Here is a 19,005-nt window from a genome sequence, read left to right on the forward strand (position 1 = left end):
TTTTAAATCCTAATGTTTCTCTACAGGTACTGATTTTTATCAATGCTACACATATTTGTCCATTTTAAATGCCTATAAATAAATATAGCTATGGCTCAGTTTAAACTATTCTAAGTGATGCCACAATATAAATACATGGAATTCTCTCTTACTGCTTAGAGACTATTATCTCATTTTGTGCTGAAAATTAGAAATTTATTTCCAAGTTTTGATATCTTTTTGGCAAAGTTTGCTAAAATTAACATTTTTATAGAATTACTATTTCAAAACAAGCATTTCCCACTCTATTAATATAATGAACTGAAATAAAACTAGTATATAATAGACTTAATGATAAACTTTTTATTGGAAGAAATAAATGTTTTGTCTATGACCCGGTTTTTCAGCCGGTCACAAATACAGAGTAAGAGAGCACGAATGCCCTATAGTTACACACAGACAACACTTACTGCTGAATTCCCTGTACCACCAACAAATCTGATGAGGCAATATAGGAAAATGTTCTGAGGTACTTTTTAAAAAGGCATCTTTTCCCTCAGGCACAGTTTTTATTAAAAGTCAACTTAGCAGCTATGCCACTTCTCATGTCCAAACACATGATGCTTGAAAAAGAAAAAAAGAGAAAGCACGGGGTGGAGGGAGCTTCCTTTAATTGAACTCTAATAAAATCCACACTGTCTCACTAAGACTGGTACCGGGCAGATACAACACCAATAAAATAGGAACAGCAAGGCAGTGCAGGTGGAAAGAGCAGAAGGTTAGGTTGCCATGATCAGGCCTTTATGAAAATTTGTTTTGTTTCTTTTTCCGTATTTTAACCTGAATCCCTGTTCTGGTGAAGATTTCCACCTCCTGCAGGTTGCATAATAAATGACACTGTTGAAAACAGCACTCACCTAAGGAACTCAAAACCTCTTGGTTGCTTTGGTAACAGTGACCACTACTCAACAGGTGTGTGACTGATGAGGGCTCCTGCTCTGTGCTTTATGACTTTACCGATTGGCTGCCACCTCTGATGGGCCTCCCTACGAGTGCTTAGTGGTACCACTTCCCTCAGTAAGCCCAGGAGCTCCTACTGGCGCCATCGTTAGAGCCCTGCGTTGTTAACTACCTTTTGTGTTAACAGTGAGGGCTGTTTCTGTTTTAAAGAGAAGTTACAGATATCATTACACGAAAAGGTCACACAGCTATGGTTTTAAAGAAGTTAAGGCCACCTGACCAGACAAGGAATGAGGCCTAGGAGCAGGTGTGTGGGCAGCACTTGATATAAGGAGCCCAAGAGTGTTAGACCTTTCAGCTCAATTAGCTGTTTTCCTTGTTTGTCAGATTATGTGCAAAATAAATTTTGCTGTGAAAATCCACTGCTTTAAATTAAGCCATAAAAGTTACCCAGCAGAACCTGTAAATGAACTAGGAACATGTAGTATCTCAATATAATATAATGATTGTAGGCACCTGAGTGTTTGTCAAAAGTAGACAGTGAGCTAAGGTTTGTCACCTGTTGTTTTTTTTTGGCAAGGAAGAGTCATTATGAAAAAAACCTAACGACAACAAAACATACAATTTTAATCTAAACTGGAACACTTTCTGGGTAAATTAATTAACCAAAGGCTAACTTACATCTATAGATGTATATATTTTCCCATGTATACTTGATATCTTGTAGCAGGAAAGACTCAGAGCAGGACCCTGAATTCGGGAGAAGTAAAAAAAATTCTAGTCATTAAATAAACACACCATTTTTTCCCTTCATGTTATGCAGCCTTCTTTAACGTTATCAGACACACGTATACACACACAAAGGAGCAGCACCAGTGCATCTACTTGTCTGCAATTTAAAAAATTAAAGACGCCATCAAAAGTTGAATAAGTCAATGAATCATAGCATAGTCTCTTTTTTAGATTTACTTAATAATGTCCAGTGAAGAATTCTGGTTAAAAACAAAGCAAAACCCAGCAGTCAATGAGCTACTGATTAGAAAGTAAGTGCATAAACAATATCAGTGTAGCAGCAAAATACAGTTATTGTTGACATTCCGATGCACCTCAATCATCATTTTGTGCAGGAAAAATGACCACAGTCTGGCCAATTCCAGATTTCAAACTAAAGTAAAACTCATACTTAATTGAGCAAATTATGTGTATTTTAAAAATAAATGAAGTTCTCCTCTCACAGAAATGATTTTTATAGACATAAATCATGTGGCAAGGAAAGTACAAAATAAATATCAAGGACCAAAAAATTAGAATCAACTTCTACAGCTGAATTTGAAGTCTAAGGAAAGACGATTTTACAATATATGTATTTTACATTGTCTTATGTCTCTCTTATGCTATCGAGGTAAATCCAGCCATCTGAGATACATATTTCCTGTTTTGTTTTATTTTGATTTAACTGAACTGTAGCCATTTGATTGCAGAAGTTTATCTGTGACTTAGAGAAACCCTGAAGTGTTTTGTCACACCGGAGTCTGTGCTTTGTGTTATTCTTCCCAACTTCCTCTCATCTTCCAAAACGACAGCCATTAATCCAACCAAACATCTAACCGCCGAGAAGAAAACACGCTCTGGATCTTGGGCAGTATCCTGCGTGTGGCTACAAAACGCCCACCCCACAGGAGGTGAAGACTAAGGGTAAGGAGGCTTGGAGAGACAGTGGAGAGGGGCGCACTGCGAGCTGGAATGTGGCTGCTCCTCAGGCAGAGCTACGTCAGGACTGCAAACGAGAAACAAGGATGTCAGCAAGAAACACACAAGGGGCACAGTGGCAAGATTCTACAGACACATGCGTCTCATGAGAAGTTTGCACAGAAAATGGCTTAAATCTAAAGCATGCCAAGACAAGTGCAGATTTTCAAAAAAATGCCCCCCAAAAGAAAAATGAAACGCCTTAGGGAAACACTACGTGAACTCCTCTCCAGCAGTCACTCTTCAATCTTTGCACACAGTCTCATTCCCCTAGGTCTCTGGGTTAGTTGCAAGATTTCTTTAGATCAGTTCTTTTCAACCTTTAATGATTGCATAGCGATCACCTGGGAGTTATTCTGATTTAATAGGTCTGGGGTGGGATCTAAGAATCTGGATTTCTAACAAGCTCCTGGGGACACGGACATGCTGGACCAAGGATTTTACACTTCTCTGGTAAAGCCAGATTCAATAGAACTAACTTGCCTGTGGAAGTCTAATTTGCTCTAAGGGTTCCCCCTATCTGCTTTAGTTTGGTACTGTAAATATGACACAATAAGGATCCGAGGCAGACTTCCAAAACGACTACTTCTGAGCGCCTCCAGTGTAACAGAACACAGAAATGCTCAGACTCATCAGCGTCTTGATGAATAATGTTGGAGAATAAGGACATGAAATCATTGAATTTCCTAAGGGAATACTACAAAACATATTTGGGTTCAGATCTTTTAAAATGTGACTAATGGGGAAAATCACACTATGAGGATTTTTTTTTAATTGAAAAAGATTGGCATTTGTCTAAAATTCTGCCTTTTTCCTTTATACACTGAAACTCAGCACCATAGAAAAATTTCTGCCAGGAGTGTTATTTGAGAAAGCTATTCAAGATTTATTATTGTTATTAATTTAATCATAATTTAAAAAAAGCCAATGCTATCACTCAAGTCGTTAAAAATGAGCATTAAACAATTTTAATCTTTGGTATCTCATCTATATCTCTTGAATTTTAATACAAAATCATAATTATGTTCAATACTGCTCTGCTTGAGGTCACTCTTACTTTCCAAACTCTTTGAACTGCTGAAAATTTAGTTTAAATGGAGCTGTGCTCTTCTGCACTAGTTAGGACAACCAGTGATAAAAATGATTTTTCCTATCTATTTTTAAAATGTGGTAGGTAAACATGGGAGAGCTGGAGGTTCAACACAAGGACTAAGAAACTACTGCATGGCAGGATTCTTCCTGCACCCTCCGGAAAGAGTCAGATGGCCCAGGAAATAGAGCAGCAGAGAGACTTACTTACCCACAGACCTGAGTTTCTTTTTGTTAAATATGCATGATGTAGACATAGTTTCTTTTGAGGGGACTAAACATGTTATTCAGCATAAGTTATGGCAAGTAGCACAAGGTGGTCACACTGAACAAGAGCGATAAGTATTTGAAGACCCATGGAATTCAGTATTCTTCTTGATAAAGGAAGGCAAACATTTCTATTTCACCAGCTAAAGTGTGCAGTGAGGCTTCAACACGGGTTACAGCTCACTTGGTCCAACACAATACGTGGTTCACAATAACTAAAAATTGTTTTCATTATTTCAGATATCTTAAAATGATAGATTATGAATATTTCATATTATAGTATTACTATTTTTAATTTGCATAAAATACAATTGCACTGTGTATATTATGCCACAGAAGCGTACTTTTGGCTTACAGATTAAGGAATCACTTCTTGAATGTAAACACTGTATTTGATAAGTTCTAATCAAATAATTTAATCACAGTAATCATAATCATTTAATCATAGTAAGTTCTAATTATTTAGTCAAACTGGTTCTCAAAAAAAAAAAAGCAAGGTGAAAGAAAATTTAACTCAGAAAGATTCCTCATTAGCCTTTCCATTTCTTATCTTAAAACAGTAGCCTTCGCCGCTCTTTGCCCAAGCAAATTAGAGAGGTTATGAGAGACGGCAGGTTTCTGGCTTAAGGAATGGTTAGGTACTAAGAGCGGTTAGAAGTAGTAACGGATACTGAGAGCACTTTGTGGGCTCACTGAATCCTCCCAGTACCCATTCTCTTTCACTTTACAAGGAAGGAAACGAAATCTTAGCCAGCAAAAGCAACTGTCCAGGATTACACAGCTAGTATGTGTTAGAGAAGGGATTCAAAGCCAAGTACCGTGACTCCAGAGCGCATTTGCTCACTGAGCTTCCCCCATGTGCCTGGAACTGCCCCAGGCCCTGGGGGGTTGGTGGGGGTGCTCTGTGCTGAACGGACTGTAGGTTAAGAGCCCACGGTCCTTTGCATGACACACGTAGAACCCCACGGAGATGGGTTTAAACGTTCATAATTATATTCAGTTACTTACTCATTGAAATCACTCTACAGTTGGCTGCTGTTATAAAATGGCATTTGTATGTTCATGAAGAACTTTCCTGAAGTAAAAACCTTGTCACTGGAAGTGGTGGGAACAGCAGGCTGAGACATCAGTTGGAAGACACTGGGGCCTATTTAATCACATACCTTCTCCTGCTAACTTGATGTCGCACTTACAAAGCTGGCTGCACAACCACCTCAGAGACCAAGTCACACGGGGGCTTTAGCTCCTGTGGTGTTTCCAGAGAGCACCTGTGGCTCCCCAGCTCTCAGCTCTCACCCATGACCACACGCAGCCTGCTACTGACATCTACTCCTCAGACACACATGGCAGTGTGCCTGGGCCTGCCCTTACTCAAAAGAAGCCTTGCCCTGGGAGAAGAGTGAGTTATATTAAAATAAGGAGAGAACAGTAAGCAGGCTATAAAAGCTACAACCAGACTGTAAAAACTAGACACCATCAGAGGCCAAATAACTGGAGATGAAAGATTTCAAGAAAATGCTTAGGTCCTGATGGGGGGCTCTGATGCTGTGTGGAAGTTTGCCCATGGAACTGACCATGAAGGTAAATTCATGATGGACTCACAGAGCTTTCATTGGGAAAGAAATTGTTTAGCAAACTCTCCAGTTTAGCATCCAGGGAGTATGTAGACCTGCCTTTAAAATTCTTCAGTTACTCTTACATAAAAGGCACTATCACAGCAAATACTCTTTTTTGGATGCCAATTACAGGGTTTTCTCCACCTTTCAATTTCAGTTTCATTGAGGGTACTGCGTGGGCAGAAAACAGAAACACTTTCCTAAAGTTATCTTGGAACAGACATGTTTTATATCCTTCCTAACTGCTTGCCTGAGAAATACATTCTAAGGACAAAAGACAAACAATTCCAGGTTTTATATTTTGGAAGGTAATGAAACGCTACCCTAAACCAAGTATTTACTTACACAAGGCTGCTGAATGCAGCCTTTAGTCTACCTGCTAGTGGCCAGTAAAATAAACTCTAGCTCTCTTGTATTTTCAGTGGGCACATGTGGACTTCAGGAATCCGATGTATGTTTGTGTAGCCCATATCTGAAATAAGATGTGGCAAGTGTAATTATGTATAGGCGGTCATGATGTGGGAACGGAGAGCTTGGGGTCTACGGGACTAACATGCAGCTGGGTGGGAAAGGTAAGGGCGTCTGAATTTACCTGACTGTCGGGCAGTCTTGCCTCCCGGCTAGTTGTGAGCACTGTGGCGGTACGGAGGCAGCAGGCTGCTGACAATCTATAAGAAACTGATAAATTAGACATGTATACAAAGAGATGACAGAGCAACGTGTTAGTAACAGTAACTTAGGCAGTTGCCTGAGAGATTTAGTGAGGAATGTGCATTCACACAGAAACATCTGGATTAAGCTTTTTTTCCCCTGAATGATGCCAATAGAAAAAACAAGGCTTTTCTTTCTTAATTAAATACAGTATTTAAAAATTAGTGACACAAAATTAGTAGTGAGATTTCTCAAGTACCTTAGGACATACATGGCTATTCATAGTTGGTATTTGGCTACATCTAAAAATAAAGGATCTATTAACATAATGAAAGACCTTCAAGTTCTGAACTTGAACATAATGAGCACTTAGATTTGCTCTTCCGAAACGGTATATATTCAGATAGCTGACTTTATTGTCGGACACACAGGCATATTGTCAACCCCGTAGGTACACTGAGAAAAGCATGCAATACAAACTTTTCCATGATTGATAGAAGGATATTCAAGAAGGAAATCATCTTTACAGTTTTCTGAAAATAGATTTTATTTATCAAAAGCAAGAATTGTTAGAAATCTTAGAATGTTTATTTTATATATATTAAATTGTTAGTAACTTGGACTGACAGAGAAAGCTAACCTGGATGGGAAATCTACTTTTATTTTTGTCATTTTAAAGTCACACTAGGTTGACAAAGCACTAGCTAGTAAAAGTTCATGCTTTAGCTGATCATTTGTGTTACTCATTTACTCCAAGAAAGACCATGTGCTGGGTGTTCTAAAATAATCAAAGAACAGTCTGTTTAGTGGTATCAGGCTGACCTGCTAGAATCACCTGTGAAGCTGGTTAGAAATGCATACATCATATTTCTGCAAATATATTTTGCAAAAAGTTAAAATTAGAATTAAAAATTCAATTATTCTTAAATAACTGCAGCATTTCCTCAAGACTACATATTTGCTTAGCAAACCTCTTTCCCTATATGTTATATAGGTAATATTTAAGCCAAATTATCACAAATTCTGGATTTAAAGTCTAATTAATGAGCTTCTACTGAAATTCATGTTCAAAGGCTTGAATCTAAGCATCACTTGTTCTAAAGCCAACATACTCTCTATTGTAACAAAACCTGCTTGCATAACTCCAGAATACCAAAATTCATGAAGATTGTGGATGCTTTTGTAAAAGACATTGCAAACACACTGAAGTTGTCTGCGATGCAAAGTAGAATATAAGGCTTGATTTAAGTTCATTCAAGAGAACATCACTGAAGAGAGAAAGCCTTTTACAAGGTGGTGGTCTTTGTTGCAGAGTAACATTAATTACTGTTTTTTAATAGGAACAAGATCTGATTCATCGAGTAGCTGGTGTTCAGATTATCATACAAATTTTCCATTTTCTTAGCTTTGGGGAATTCTTTTCATTTTTTTCTTTACGTCTTTGTTTTTCCATTTTGCAGCTTGATTAGCTCAATGATTCCCTTTTGTAGAAACTCAGGAGTCTCAAAGAATGAATTCCTTTATGCTCTTTTCATCTTTTTCAACAGCTGTGCTAAGGGATAACTTAGGAATTGTAGGACTAACGTAGACTGCTATTTTGATGTGGCCACCAGACATGTTTAAGTTAACCAGATGTGTGCTGCCCTCTTGTGTTATATTTGAGTAAATGCAATGAATACAAATGACTATGCACACTTGGGAATCTGGCCTTTGGGATACGCACACTTAGGAATTTGGCCTTTCTTTCCTATTGCCAGGAAGGTGTAAATAAAGCTGTTCTATAGCAAAGTTTTGACCCGTGTGCAATGGCGAGCCCCAGAATTAGAAAAATTAGGGTTTTTAAATGGTTTAACTTCTTTTCTATCTCTCGCTTACATTAGATTTTTTTTTCTCTTTGCTAGTGTAGTCACAGATTATTGTTAATCTGAAATATGCTTTGTGATGAAATTTAGAGAACAGGTGAGCAGGACCACACTGCACTCTCTTAATGAACTGTTTACTATGTGGTGAGTATGTCTTACATTTGTAGTGATATCAGTTTTTCCCTCTTTAGAAGTTATATCACCTCTGGCTAATTATTATTATTATTTTGCATTTATAACTTGTAAGTACTTAGCTAAGTGTTATTCTTAAAGAATAAAAACAAATGCCACAGATAAGATGGTGAAAAATTTAAAAAAAAAGAAATTTGAAAAATAGCTAATTGCTCTGACTCAGTTGTCTTCTAAATTCCTCCCCTGTGGTTGACAGTCCTCCAGTCATGGACTCAGCTAACCCAGTTGAACAGCATTGTGTATTTAGCATGTACTTCGTAAATGAAAAAGGTGGGTTGGGAGATTGAGAAAATCCCTTCCAGCTATGAGATGCTGTGGGCTTTACATGATCGCACCTGTTCTTTGTAGGATCTACTCTGGTAGACTCATTCTTGAGGGAACTAGGCCACCTCTCATTGCTTTTAAGGGCTTAAAAGATGAGAATTATGTGACTTAAGGAGGGGGCATTTCAGAACACCAGAAGCCACATCTGTCATTTGGGGCCATCAGAATTTGCTTTAATCATTCAGCAATCTAGTTACTGAACTCCCATTTTGTGTTTAAAGCTGTGTTAGGTGGCAGAGATAAAAGGAAAACAGAAGATATGGTCCCTGGTCAAATGAGAAAGACAAGCATATTCAACAAACAAGATAAAGTGTCATGACGATGGTGATGGTGATGGTGATGATGATGAGACGTGGCGGTGGTAGCACCTAGCACTCATTCCTGCTTACCACGTGCCAGGCACTGCGTAGGCACTTAATATGCGTGCTCTCCTTTAACCTTGCTTCATTAATCCCAATTTTTGGATGAGGAAAGGGGGACCTAGGTTAAGTAACTTGCCAAAGTTCACTAAGAGGTGGAGCTGGAATTTGAATCCAGGATTGTATAATCCAAAAGCTGAATTAGATCTTAAGACACCTCACTGCATTGCTTCCCGTGACAGGGAAACGTAGGGATCTCAGAGCAGAAAGAACTCACTAATCTAAGTGGTCAGGAAATGCTTCCTGGAGGTTGTGACATCTAGGTTGTACACCTAGAAAACAAATTAGCAAATTAGCAAAAGAACTTCTTAGCAACTATAAACTGTTTATGGCCTCTACTAATAGTAATAAAACATTTTATAAAATTAAAGTGTTTACTTGAAATGCTCAGAAATGAATTAGATAACACTATACATTTACATTATAAGGCCATAGGCCTGAGAAATGTAACACAACTCAAGAGATTGTTAGTGCCTCAAGGGCAGAGATGAATAAGGGATATTACTGTTTAACACATCTATACGTCCTGATATACACATGAACTTGACATTCCTGCCTAAACAAAGGCCTCCAGTAGAAAGGAAGGTAGAAAAAGGGAGAAGGAAGGAAGGAAATTATTCTGTGAATCAACATGGTGTAATTTCTTTACATTAGTTTCAAGTCTTAGCAGCACTCTGGAGTTGTTATTTTCACTATTTCTATCATGAGGAAAATAAGTATGTTCGATATATGGGACTATGTTGAAATCTCATATATTCTGAGACTTTTTTTCTTAGACATTTTTCATGATCTTTCCCGCCAAAAACGAACACAGAACTTGGCATCACAGTTGGTTCTCCACGAACATTCATTGATTAAGTTAATATATGCTCACCAGCTAAGAAGTGGCAGAGCACAGATTTAAAGTTAGACTTTTCCAACACTGAGGCCTCTTTTCTACTCACTACTCTGGCTGTCTCTCAAACTGACACCAGCTACCTCTAGAAAACATCAGACACATATTGTCAAAGAAACATAAGACCTTCACCAGACAGTTGACAGTATCTTGAAGGCAACTAGTTACCTCAAAAGCACAAAGCACGACGAAAGGTGCAGGAATGGGGCAACATCCAGCTTCTGTAAGGAGGTGGCTGAAATTAATGAACTTCATGGGCAGGAAGAGAAAGTCTTGCATATGACTTCCCCTCAAGCGTCTACTATTGTTACACTTTCCGATGCAATTTAGAAAACTAACCAATCTTCTAAAAGTCAGTGGCTCCGTGAGGCCACAAGCCCACTGGTGACTGACTGGGATGCGCAGTAGAGCCTCGTGGGGAAGGGGTTAGGGAACACCCCTGTTCCGGGCTCCGCACATGGCTCAGATGGCAGCGGAGCGAGCTGGTGGGGACAGTGTGCGGCTGCGCGGTAGCTTCCTTAGGGCCTGGATGTTCTGAGTGGGGCAGAGCAGCAGCAGCTCTTGGTGGCTAACAGTCTTCTACGGAATAGCCTGCGCCCCAGCGCCTGGTTGTCCTGACTTGAGAACTAATACATCCTAACCCTTTCATGAGGTCTTATTTTCCATACCACACCTCCCTCCTTCGTGACCACGAACTCCATCAAGTGCTTCACACTTTCCCATGAAAATGATTTCTGTCCCCTGACATTTCCTCAGACCACATAATCCAAGTTCGTCTTCACAGGACGAGATTTCAACCTCCCACACGTTCTTCTTTGCTCTCTGACACAGTCCAGTTGGTGTACAACCTTCTAAACATGAGGTGCTCAGAGAGGAAACCATGCGCGAGAAGATGTGACAGCTGGACTGGGGTGGCAGAGTCCTGCCTGCCTCGTCTGAGACATTCTGATGCTATTAAAAGAGCAGAAGCCTGTGTGGCATTTTTTGGGCAGCCACGTCACACTGCTATTTCATAGGAGCTTACTTTGTTTAAAGATGGTGCTGTCAAGTCCTGTTTCCTCCATCCTGTGCTTACAGTGTCTGGAATTTCAATGCAATATTTCATATACTTTTAGCTTTATGTTAATCTCCAGTAAGTTTCACCTCTTCCTACCTGATGCATTTTTTAGATCCTATTCTGTCATCTACCATATTAACTTCCTCTTCTTTCATTTTCTCTATCAAGTCCGAAAATGTGACAATCATGACTTTGATTCTTCTCAACTCTAAGCAGGCCAAGGGTTGAAGTAAATAAATATGTTTTCATTTAAGGGAACTCACCAGGAAAGATATACAGAAGCACAAATTCTGACTGAAAATCTGTATTTGAATTTCATCAGACTTTCTTTTCTGCAAAAATCATTTTAGAGTGACATTAAAGTGATTAAATCAGTCTTGGAGAAAACCAAATTTACAATAGAATGGGAAATTTGAGTAATTATGTTAGTAGAAAATATAAATTTTTATGCACTGTGCAATGGAGACAGAAAAATTGCACAACATTTTTGTTTTAAGTCTCGCAACTCAGGAATTCCACATACTTGTGGAGAACAGCACACAGGTGCTCTCCACAAATACTGACATACTCATGCACACGCTCAGGGCTTGTGTGGGGGTTTTACACAATAATTCCTGGCACTGGATAATGCATGCATCGATTTCCTTCCATTTGCCAACAATGCTTCTGCAGCAATTTTATTTATTTATTTATTTATTTATTTATTTATTTATTTATTTATTTATTTATTTATGGCTGCATTGGGTCTTTGTTGCTGGACACCGGCCTTCTCTAGCTGTGGTGAGTGGGAGCTACTCTTCATTGTGGTGCAAGGGCTTCTAATTGCAGTGGCTTCTCTTGTTGTGGAGCATGGGCTCTAGGCGCACAAACTTCAGTAGTTCTGGCACATGGGCTCAACAGTTGTGGCTCAAGGGTTCTAGAGCGCAGGCTCAGTAGTTGTGGCACATGGGCTTAGTTGCTCTGCGGCATGTGGGATCTTCCTGGACCAGGGCTTGAACCCGTGTCCTCTGCGTTGGCAGGCAGATTCTTAACCACTGCACCACCAGGAAAGCCCTGCAGCAATTTTTTATGACCTCTTTGCCTTCCTCTTTATTCTCTATTCTCTCTCTTCTGTGCTCGTCAACTTTCCTCCATGTCAGCGTGGGATTTAGGTCCATCAGAGAGCTCTGTTTAGATCCCTCTCCACCAACCAGTAGCTGAGGGAGACCGAAGAAGTGACTTCACCATCCTGAGCCTCAGCTTTTCTGGTAAGAGAGGATATTAAATATCAATCTTGCAGACCAGGTGAGAGGATGTTTATGAAAGCAAGAAGCCTAGCGTCCATGGACAGGAACTGGTCATGATAAGACACCGGGGGCCAGAGGGAGGAGTTAAGATGACCTTGAGATTTTCAACTTCAAGAAACAAAGTCATTGCCATTAACAATGATGAAATTAAAAAGGCCAAAATAGACCATATGATAACATAATTTCAACAAGTCTTTGCTCCTATTATTACGTTCATCTAAAATGCTCTTCTCTTCTCTTAGACTATTCAGAACTAACAAATTTCAGTCTTTACTCCTGACCCACCCTAGGAGGAAGTGTCTGCTTCCTCTAAGCTCTGCTAGCACTTATCTCCTCTCCTTCAGTATTTCTTGTACACAGCTTCTGACCACTGCTTTCCTTGCAGTGTATCTAGATTCCTCAATCACGCTATGTGGTTGACAGCAGAGAGGACCCTGCCTTATAATTCTTTGTTTCCCTACAGTAGTTTGCTTCAGGAATTTGCATGTAATGCAAAATACCTGCTAATATACTGACTTCACCTTCCCTAAAGGATCATGAGATTTGTTTATTAATTACATTATTAATGTCATTTTGTGATGGATTCACTTGAGGAAGAAAGAGTACAATTGAGACATTCTTGTCATCATAACAACATCTTTCTAAGAAAAGGAATAAGAAAGAGAAAAAGCTCTCTGATAAAGCTTTTAAAGCTAACTTAGTGATATCAGGTGATTGATTAATCTTCAATAATTTTATGACTTTGATGTATAAATCTTGAAAATAATTACAATTGCCCTTGTTTAAAATATGCCAAATAACATCAATACTAAATTATTCCTCACTAAATCTACAAAATGATTAATAGTGTATTAGTGAATTAACAGAAAAGTTAATGGAAAGAAGCATCAAAGTACATTCTCCTCGTAGTAATAACTTGAACACTGACGCAGTTCTACGGATACACATAAACTGAAAAGACAGACATATGCAGTAGAGAATTTAAGCAAAAAATAGGAAAAATTTAAGATAGGAACATTATATAAAGAAAAATAATGAAAGCATGAGACAGAAACATTTACATGAGTATAAACAGTAGTTAGGAAAAGGTGAAATATTTTCTAAAATCTCATGAAGAATTTAATGGTACATTGGTCCCAGTAAAGATGGACAGCTGTGAAAAACTTTTAGCATTTTATAATCAAACACATAGAAGTGGCTGTCTCATCGCTTTTTGCCAAATACGTCACATGAGTTTCTCTGTAAGTACACACAGATAAGACAATAACATAATTTCTAGCTTCTCGGGGGTGTAATCTGCTAATTTATGTCACCAGACACTTCAGCCTTAACTTTACGTCAATGTTTAACACAGCAAATCCCATTATTTGTTTATACCCTTTATAGTCAGAGACAATCATTATTCATTAAAAATTTCCAAGGAACAATGTAGACAGAATCCTTGTAACACATAAGAAAAATTTCAGTATGGACAATGCAAAAACATAACATGATGACAAATCTTTAAAAACATCTGGCTCTGCCTTCGTATAAATGACAGCTGTGCATAGTTGATCATACTCTGGGGACAAGCATTAACATTGCCTTCAGCAAGGTGGAACCACAGCATGACTTGCTAAGGAGTGGGAGCATCCTTAGACTTTTCAGTGATTACAGATGAGCAAGAACTTTCACCCAGTTTTCCCTTTGCTGTCCTGAGGGATGTCATATGACTAGCTGATAAAACAAAGTGACATTAATAAATCTATATTTATTTCAAACCTTGCAAAAGAGAAACATAAAAATGCCCTGCAGTATCGTCAACTTTCTGCTTCTGAACAACTCGCAATTAAACCATGAGCACGTGTGTAATTAACAGCCTACGTAGGAAGACGTGGAAGATACAGGGGAAGAGGCTAATTAAATACAGTGGCACCAAGAGGTAAAAGTACATTTTGCTGCCAGATTCTTACACCAATTAAGTACCTTTTAGAAAATAAACTTTTGTTCAGAAATGACCTTCCCAAGAACAATGTCAACTGGCACAAAGTTAACTGAGGATGGCATGATGGTCTGTTCTCATTAAATAATGTCAATAATAATAATAATAGCAATAATAATAAAAAGCTATACCTTTGAAATGTCAAAATTAATTCATCATTGTAAAGAAACAAAAGAGAAATAAGTTAAGCTACAAAACAAGAAGCCACTAAAAAGATCAAGTGAAAGTATATCCCAAATAAGAAAAATATGAGACACCACTCAGTGAAATGTGTTTGATTTTCTTATTTAATACATATATATAGTCATTGCAAAAAAATAAAAACTGGAAAATATTCTGAGAGGTTCAAGGCATCCTCTTCTGTAAAGTGATGGATCTGAAAATTATAGACTTTCACCAATGTCAGTTGTTTCTTGGCTTTTTTTTTTTTTTAAGAAAAGAAGAAATACTTATAACAGTAATCCATACTTTTTTTTGGGGGGGGACAACTCAGAAATCCAAAAACTACACCAAATTCCTCACAAGAAAATGAAACCGTAGGTATAGCTTGGTTAAAGGAAAAGCAATATATTTAAATATTAAATATTTTTAAAATCCAAGTTTACAGAAGGCCCTTATTCAGTTTTCAAAGAAAAGAATAAAGATTTACAATAACAAGCTTCTTAATGTAAAAGTATTTGATTTGTAAAAATTTAACTGAAGCAAAGTTCTTCAGAAATAAATCTATTAAAGACAATAAGGTTCACTCAGGTTTATAGCCAACTTACCTCTTTTTGCTTTTGATGTCAAGTAGTGCATAAAAAGAGAAAAATATTTATGTTTAACTGATTCTATTGTCATAATGGCTTATTCCATAAATACCTACTTAGAGTAAATGACTATAGTATACTTGATTTTTGTTGTTGTTTGTTTGTTTTTTGTTTTTACGGAATCCTATGGAGAGAGGTGGGAGGTGGAGCCAGGACTGCCTGGAAAGTCAGAAATAGGTATTTAACGTGAACTAAGCAGCATCCGTATAATTTCAATCCTTATGACCCAAACTGAAGATAGACTGATTTTCCATTGTTAGTAAGACAAAACCTTAAGTACAATAAAGAACTGGGAGGTGAGGGTCAGTTTAGAGGAAAAATGGAGTAGATGAACAGCCTCAGAGCAGCAAGGAAGTCCTTAACGTGAAGAAAGTATATCTCCTTCAACTAAAAAAAGTACCAATTTTATATCCACCAAAACCAGGTTTAATTAAAATGACTGTCCTGCTCTAAATCACTATCCTGCAAAGTGAATGCATATATTTTCATACAAAATTTTAAATCATATAAATGCCAATATTTGAAGTTATATTAGCTTCTTTTAAATAATTATTTTAAGAGTAACAATCGAATCTAGTCCATATCTTGAGAGCATTCACTGACAACTGTGGTCTCATGAAGCAGTCCCCATAGAGGAGATCTGATTTGTGGACTGGACACACTAAAGTGACATGAAAATAGTGTATACACTGAGAGAGAGAGGGAAAGAAAGAAAGAAAGAAAGAAAGAAAGAAAGAAAGAAAGAAAGAAAGAAAGAAAGAGAAAGAAAGAAAGAAAGAAAGAAAGAAAGAAAGAAAGAAAGAAAGAAAGAAAGAAAGAAAGAAAGAAAGAAAGAAAGAAAGAAAGAAAGAAAGAAAGAAGGGAGGGAGGGAGGGAGGAAGGAAGGAAAGAAAGAGAAAGAAAATCTCTAGAGTCCAGTAATGAGCATAGCCAAAACAACCTTGGCTTTTACAGGTACAGGTCACAAAAACTTTAAATTTGTGATACGGAGAGTATATCAATGACTTTCTTTTTGACTGAGAGGTGACAATGAAATTAATGGTTATATGACATCTTTATGACTTTACATTTACTATTTTCAGTAAAAAATACAAAGCAATAATGTCCACCATTTTGAGTTGTGCTTTTTTTTTCCCTCTCATACCTTTCAGGCATAATACCCTGGGAAACAGCCAAGAAAACCAAACAAGCATCAACAGATGACTAAAGAGAAGGCTGTGTGGAAGAAGGGACACACAGCTGTGCAAGAGGAAAACAAGAGGGTGGCAGGATGCTTCATGGTCCTGTAATGAACATAGCGCACTGTGAATCTTTCTGGTTGATTAACTGTGTAAGCTCAATGCCTAGGTCACTGTAAGTAGTCTAGGTGCAAGTGTAAGGAACTACATTTTCACCACATAAAACAAAGGAATAGGAAGTAGCAGTACAGGCTTTCTGTGAGCATCAGAATTACTCATCATTTGCATCATGTTCCCAGCTGGAACTCAGCTGCTCCTTTAGACCCGGCTCAACTCGCTAACAGCTCAGGAGAGCCACTGAAGCCAGGTTTAGCGTGTGCAAAGGCACTCCCCAAACTGTTCATATGCCTCAGAAGAGTCTGGTTGGCTGCCATGTTGATGGGTACCGGAGAAGCATTTCTCAGCTAAATCAGTGCCCCCAACATCAATTGTATTATATACATACTTTTAGAAATGGAATCTCACTGGTTTGGGGAACGAAAGCAAAGTGCTAACACACTGCAAGAATTCAGCTTGAATTCTGGAACTCTGCTCTTTCCTGCCTTGTATAGTCAGTGTATAACACATAGACACTTTATCCAAAAAAAGTTTGCTCTGTTTATTAGATAAAAGGAATTTTACTTTTTCTTGATGGAAATGATACTATATGGTGCTGAAATATTTTAATATATTTACTTACAATCTATTTAGAAACATGGATTGTACACAACGAACTCCAGTCCCAGTCATGGGGAGAATAATTTGTATTCGTTGACTCAGAGAGACTCAGAGTTGAGACAGCACCTTCAGTATTCCTTCACCGTAGCTGTGCACATGTCCTTATAAATGTAAAGGAGAGCCTACACTTGTTAACCTAAAGATTGGCTTCTGTGGGTATCTACTGTGGCTTTTTAAATTATGTTTTTCTTAGTATTCCTTGTAGATAAAAGATGTCCCTTTGAAAGCTGCAGTTTGAATATAACGTCCCAGGGAATGCTTACAATCAGAGCATTTTTATAATAGAGGTTGTAATGTAGTTATAGTGAGGACAAACCATAGAATTCAATAGACTAGTGCCAGCAAGTTGGATTAAATAGTGAGGAGCACAGCACAGCTGATAGCCATTTTCCCTGGAATACAATGAGGGAGAGGCCCCAGCCGCCCATTACAACCACACCTCTTTGCATGGCGGGCTTTGGGATCAACTGTCATGCCAATAGCAAACTGTTGTAGCGCCCTGGCACAAAGGATACCAAAGAAACTAAGGGTTAAGTGCTGCAGGTAAGTAATATCACAGTTTGGTGGCATAAAGGCTGGTCTCTGACTGGGGTGGGGAGCACACACAGGTATAGAAGGTGGTGAGATAATGTGCAATTTTAAAATTCAGTGTTTGGACTAGCTTGTCTTTTGGTGGCAGAGGCTGGTCACTTCACTGAGTCTGAATCAGGAGCTATGACCTAGATGCCTGTCTCGTTCGAGTTTTCTACCTGCCTGTTGATACTTTTTAGTGAGCCAGAAGTATCATTTGGGCAGGGTCGAGGGAGGAAGGTAGTTATTGCCTGCAACAAACGTCCTGGGCCTTCCGTGTGTCTCAGCCCACCAGTGCCTCCCCATTGGTCCTCTAGACTCAGCCCCTTTCTGGAGGCCTCTCTCTTCAGCACCACATGGACTCTGGTGGACACAAGCATGATGGGATCACTTTTGCCCTAAATATGTAACCATTAAGAACATCAAATAAGTATATTTTCTTTCACTTAATGGATATATTAGAGAAGACTGCAGTTTTTTTCTCCCTTGAGGCTTTTAATTAAAATCTTTTCATTTCCATGAAATTTTAATAAAATTTAAAAGACTTTAAAGCATAGTTGTACTAAAAGAGCTATACAACATAGTTATATTAAAAGAGTCAGCATGGATTGAAAATATGATCTAATTTAATAGACATAATCCTGCTGTAGTGTTGGTTTTCATGTTGATCCCTCAGTAATTAAATAATTCTGTCCATAGCTTATTTTGCTTATAGTGCTCAGGTTTTGAACATGAGCTCTTTTAAGAAAACGCAAGTTCTGGATGGTATACCTGACAGAGAAGGGAGTAGAAGACAAATCCCCAAATAAAACAAAATAAAGATGCTGATAGAACTGTGATCATCAAATGCTGCATTAACCTTTGCATTATTTATTGAGTGGCTCCAATTTGTACCATGGAATGGTTTACTTAATATTGTCTTTATCTTCTCTTTTATCCTGGAAATAGGAAAACACATGGAAGTCTGATGTGTTTTCAGTCTATGTATGGTGTCATTAAACTCTACCATTTAAAATTGGCAGGATTTGTTGTAAACATTTTCCAGGTACTCCCTGCTTTGAATAAATAACATAGACTTTTTACAAGCTTGATTACACCAATTAAAAAAAACATTATTTTCTTATTTTAAGAGTATTTAAGAAATATGGTTCCTAGGATATCTAAACAATAGGAATTAAGTTCTTATACTGACAGGAGACCTAGTAAACAAATAAAGGAGATATATAGAGAAAGGTATACAAGCATTTAATATGTATGTATAATATTTAAAAGAATGTTGCTACCAGAGACAAACAAAGCAGAATCAATTTGTAACAGTAAACATTTGGTCCAATGTTTCATTTT

At 38.0% G+C, this 19,005-nt stretch overlaps 1 protein-coding gene across 2 annotated transcripts in view; it reads right to left on the bottom strand.

Moving 5' to 3' along the window:
• Window positions 1-2,621: 2,621 nt before the first annotated feature.
• The window catches only part of BICD1 (BICD cargo adaptor 1), a 222,578-nt gene continuing 206,194 nt past the window's right edge, over window positions 2,622-19,005 (bottom strand). Inside the window, exons 9-11 of one of the 2 annotated variants that reach the window (XM_057703232.1) lie at window positions 15,095-15,103; window positions 6,253-6,328; window positions 2,629-2,716 (exon numbers count right to left, since the gene is read on the bottom strand). In XM_057703232.1, the coding sequence (XP_057559215.1) occupies window positions 2,629-2,716; window positions 6,253-6,328; window positions 15,095-15,103 (173 nt within the window). Of the gene's footprint in view, window positions 2,717-6,252; window positions 6,329-15,094; window positions 15,104-19,005 lie in introns of both variants that reach the window. The other variant, XM_057703229.1, reaches the window with a different exon arrangement.

The sequence above is a fragment of the Hippopotamus amphibius genome, chromosome 12 (assembly GCF_030028045.1).
Source record: "Hippopotamus amphibius kiboko isolate mHipAmp2 chromosome 12, mHipAmp2.hap2, whole genome shotgun sequence".
Taxonomy (NCBI): Eukaryota; Metazoa; Chordata; class Mammalia; order Artiodactyla; family Hippopotamidae; genus Hippopotamus; species Hippopotamus amphibius.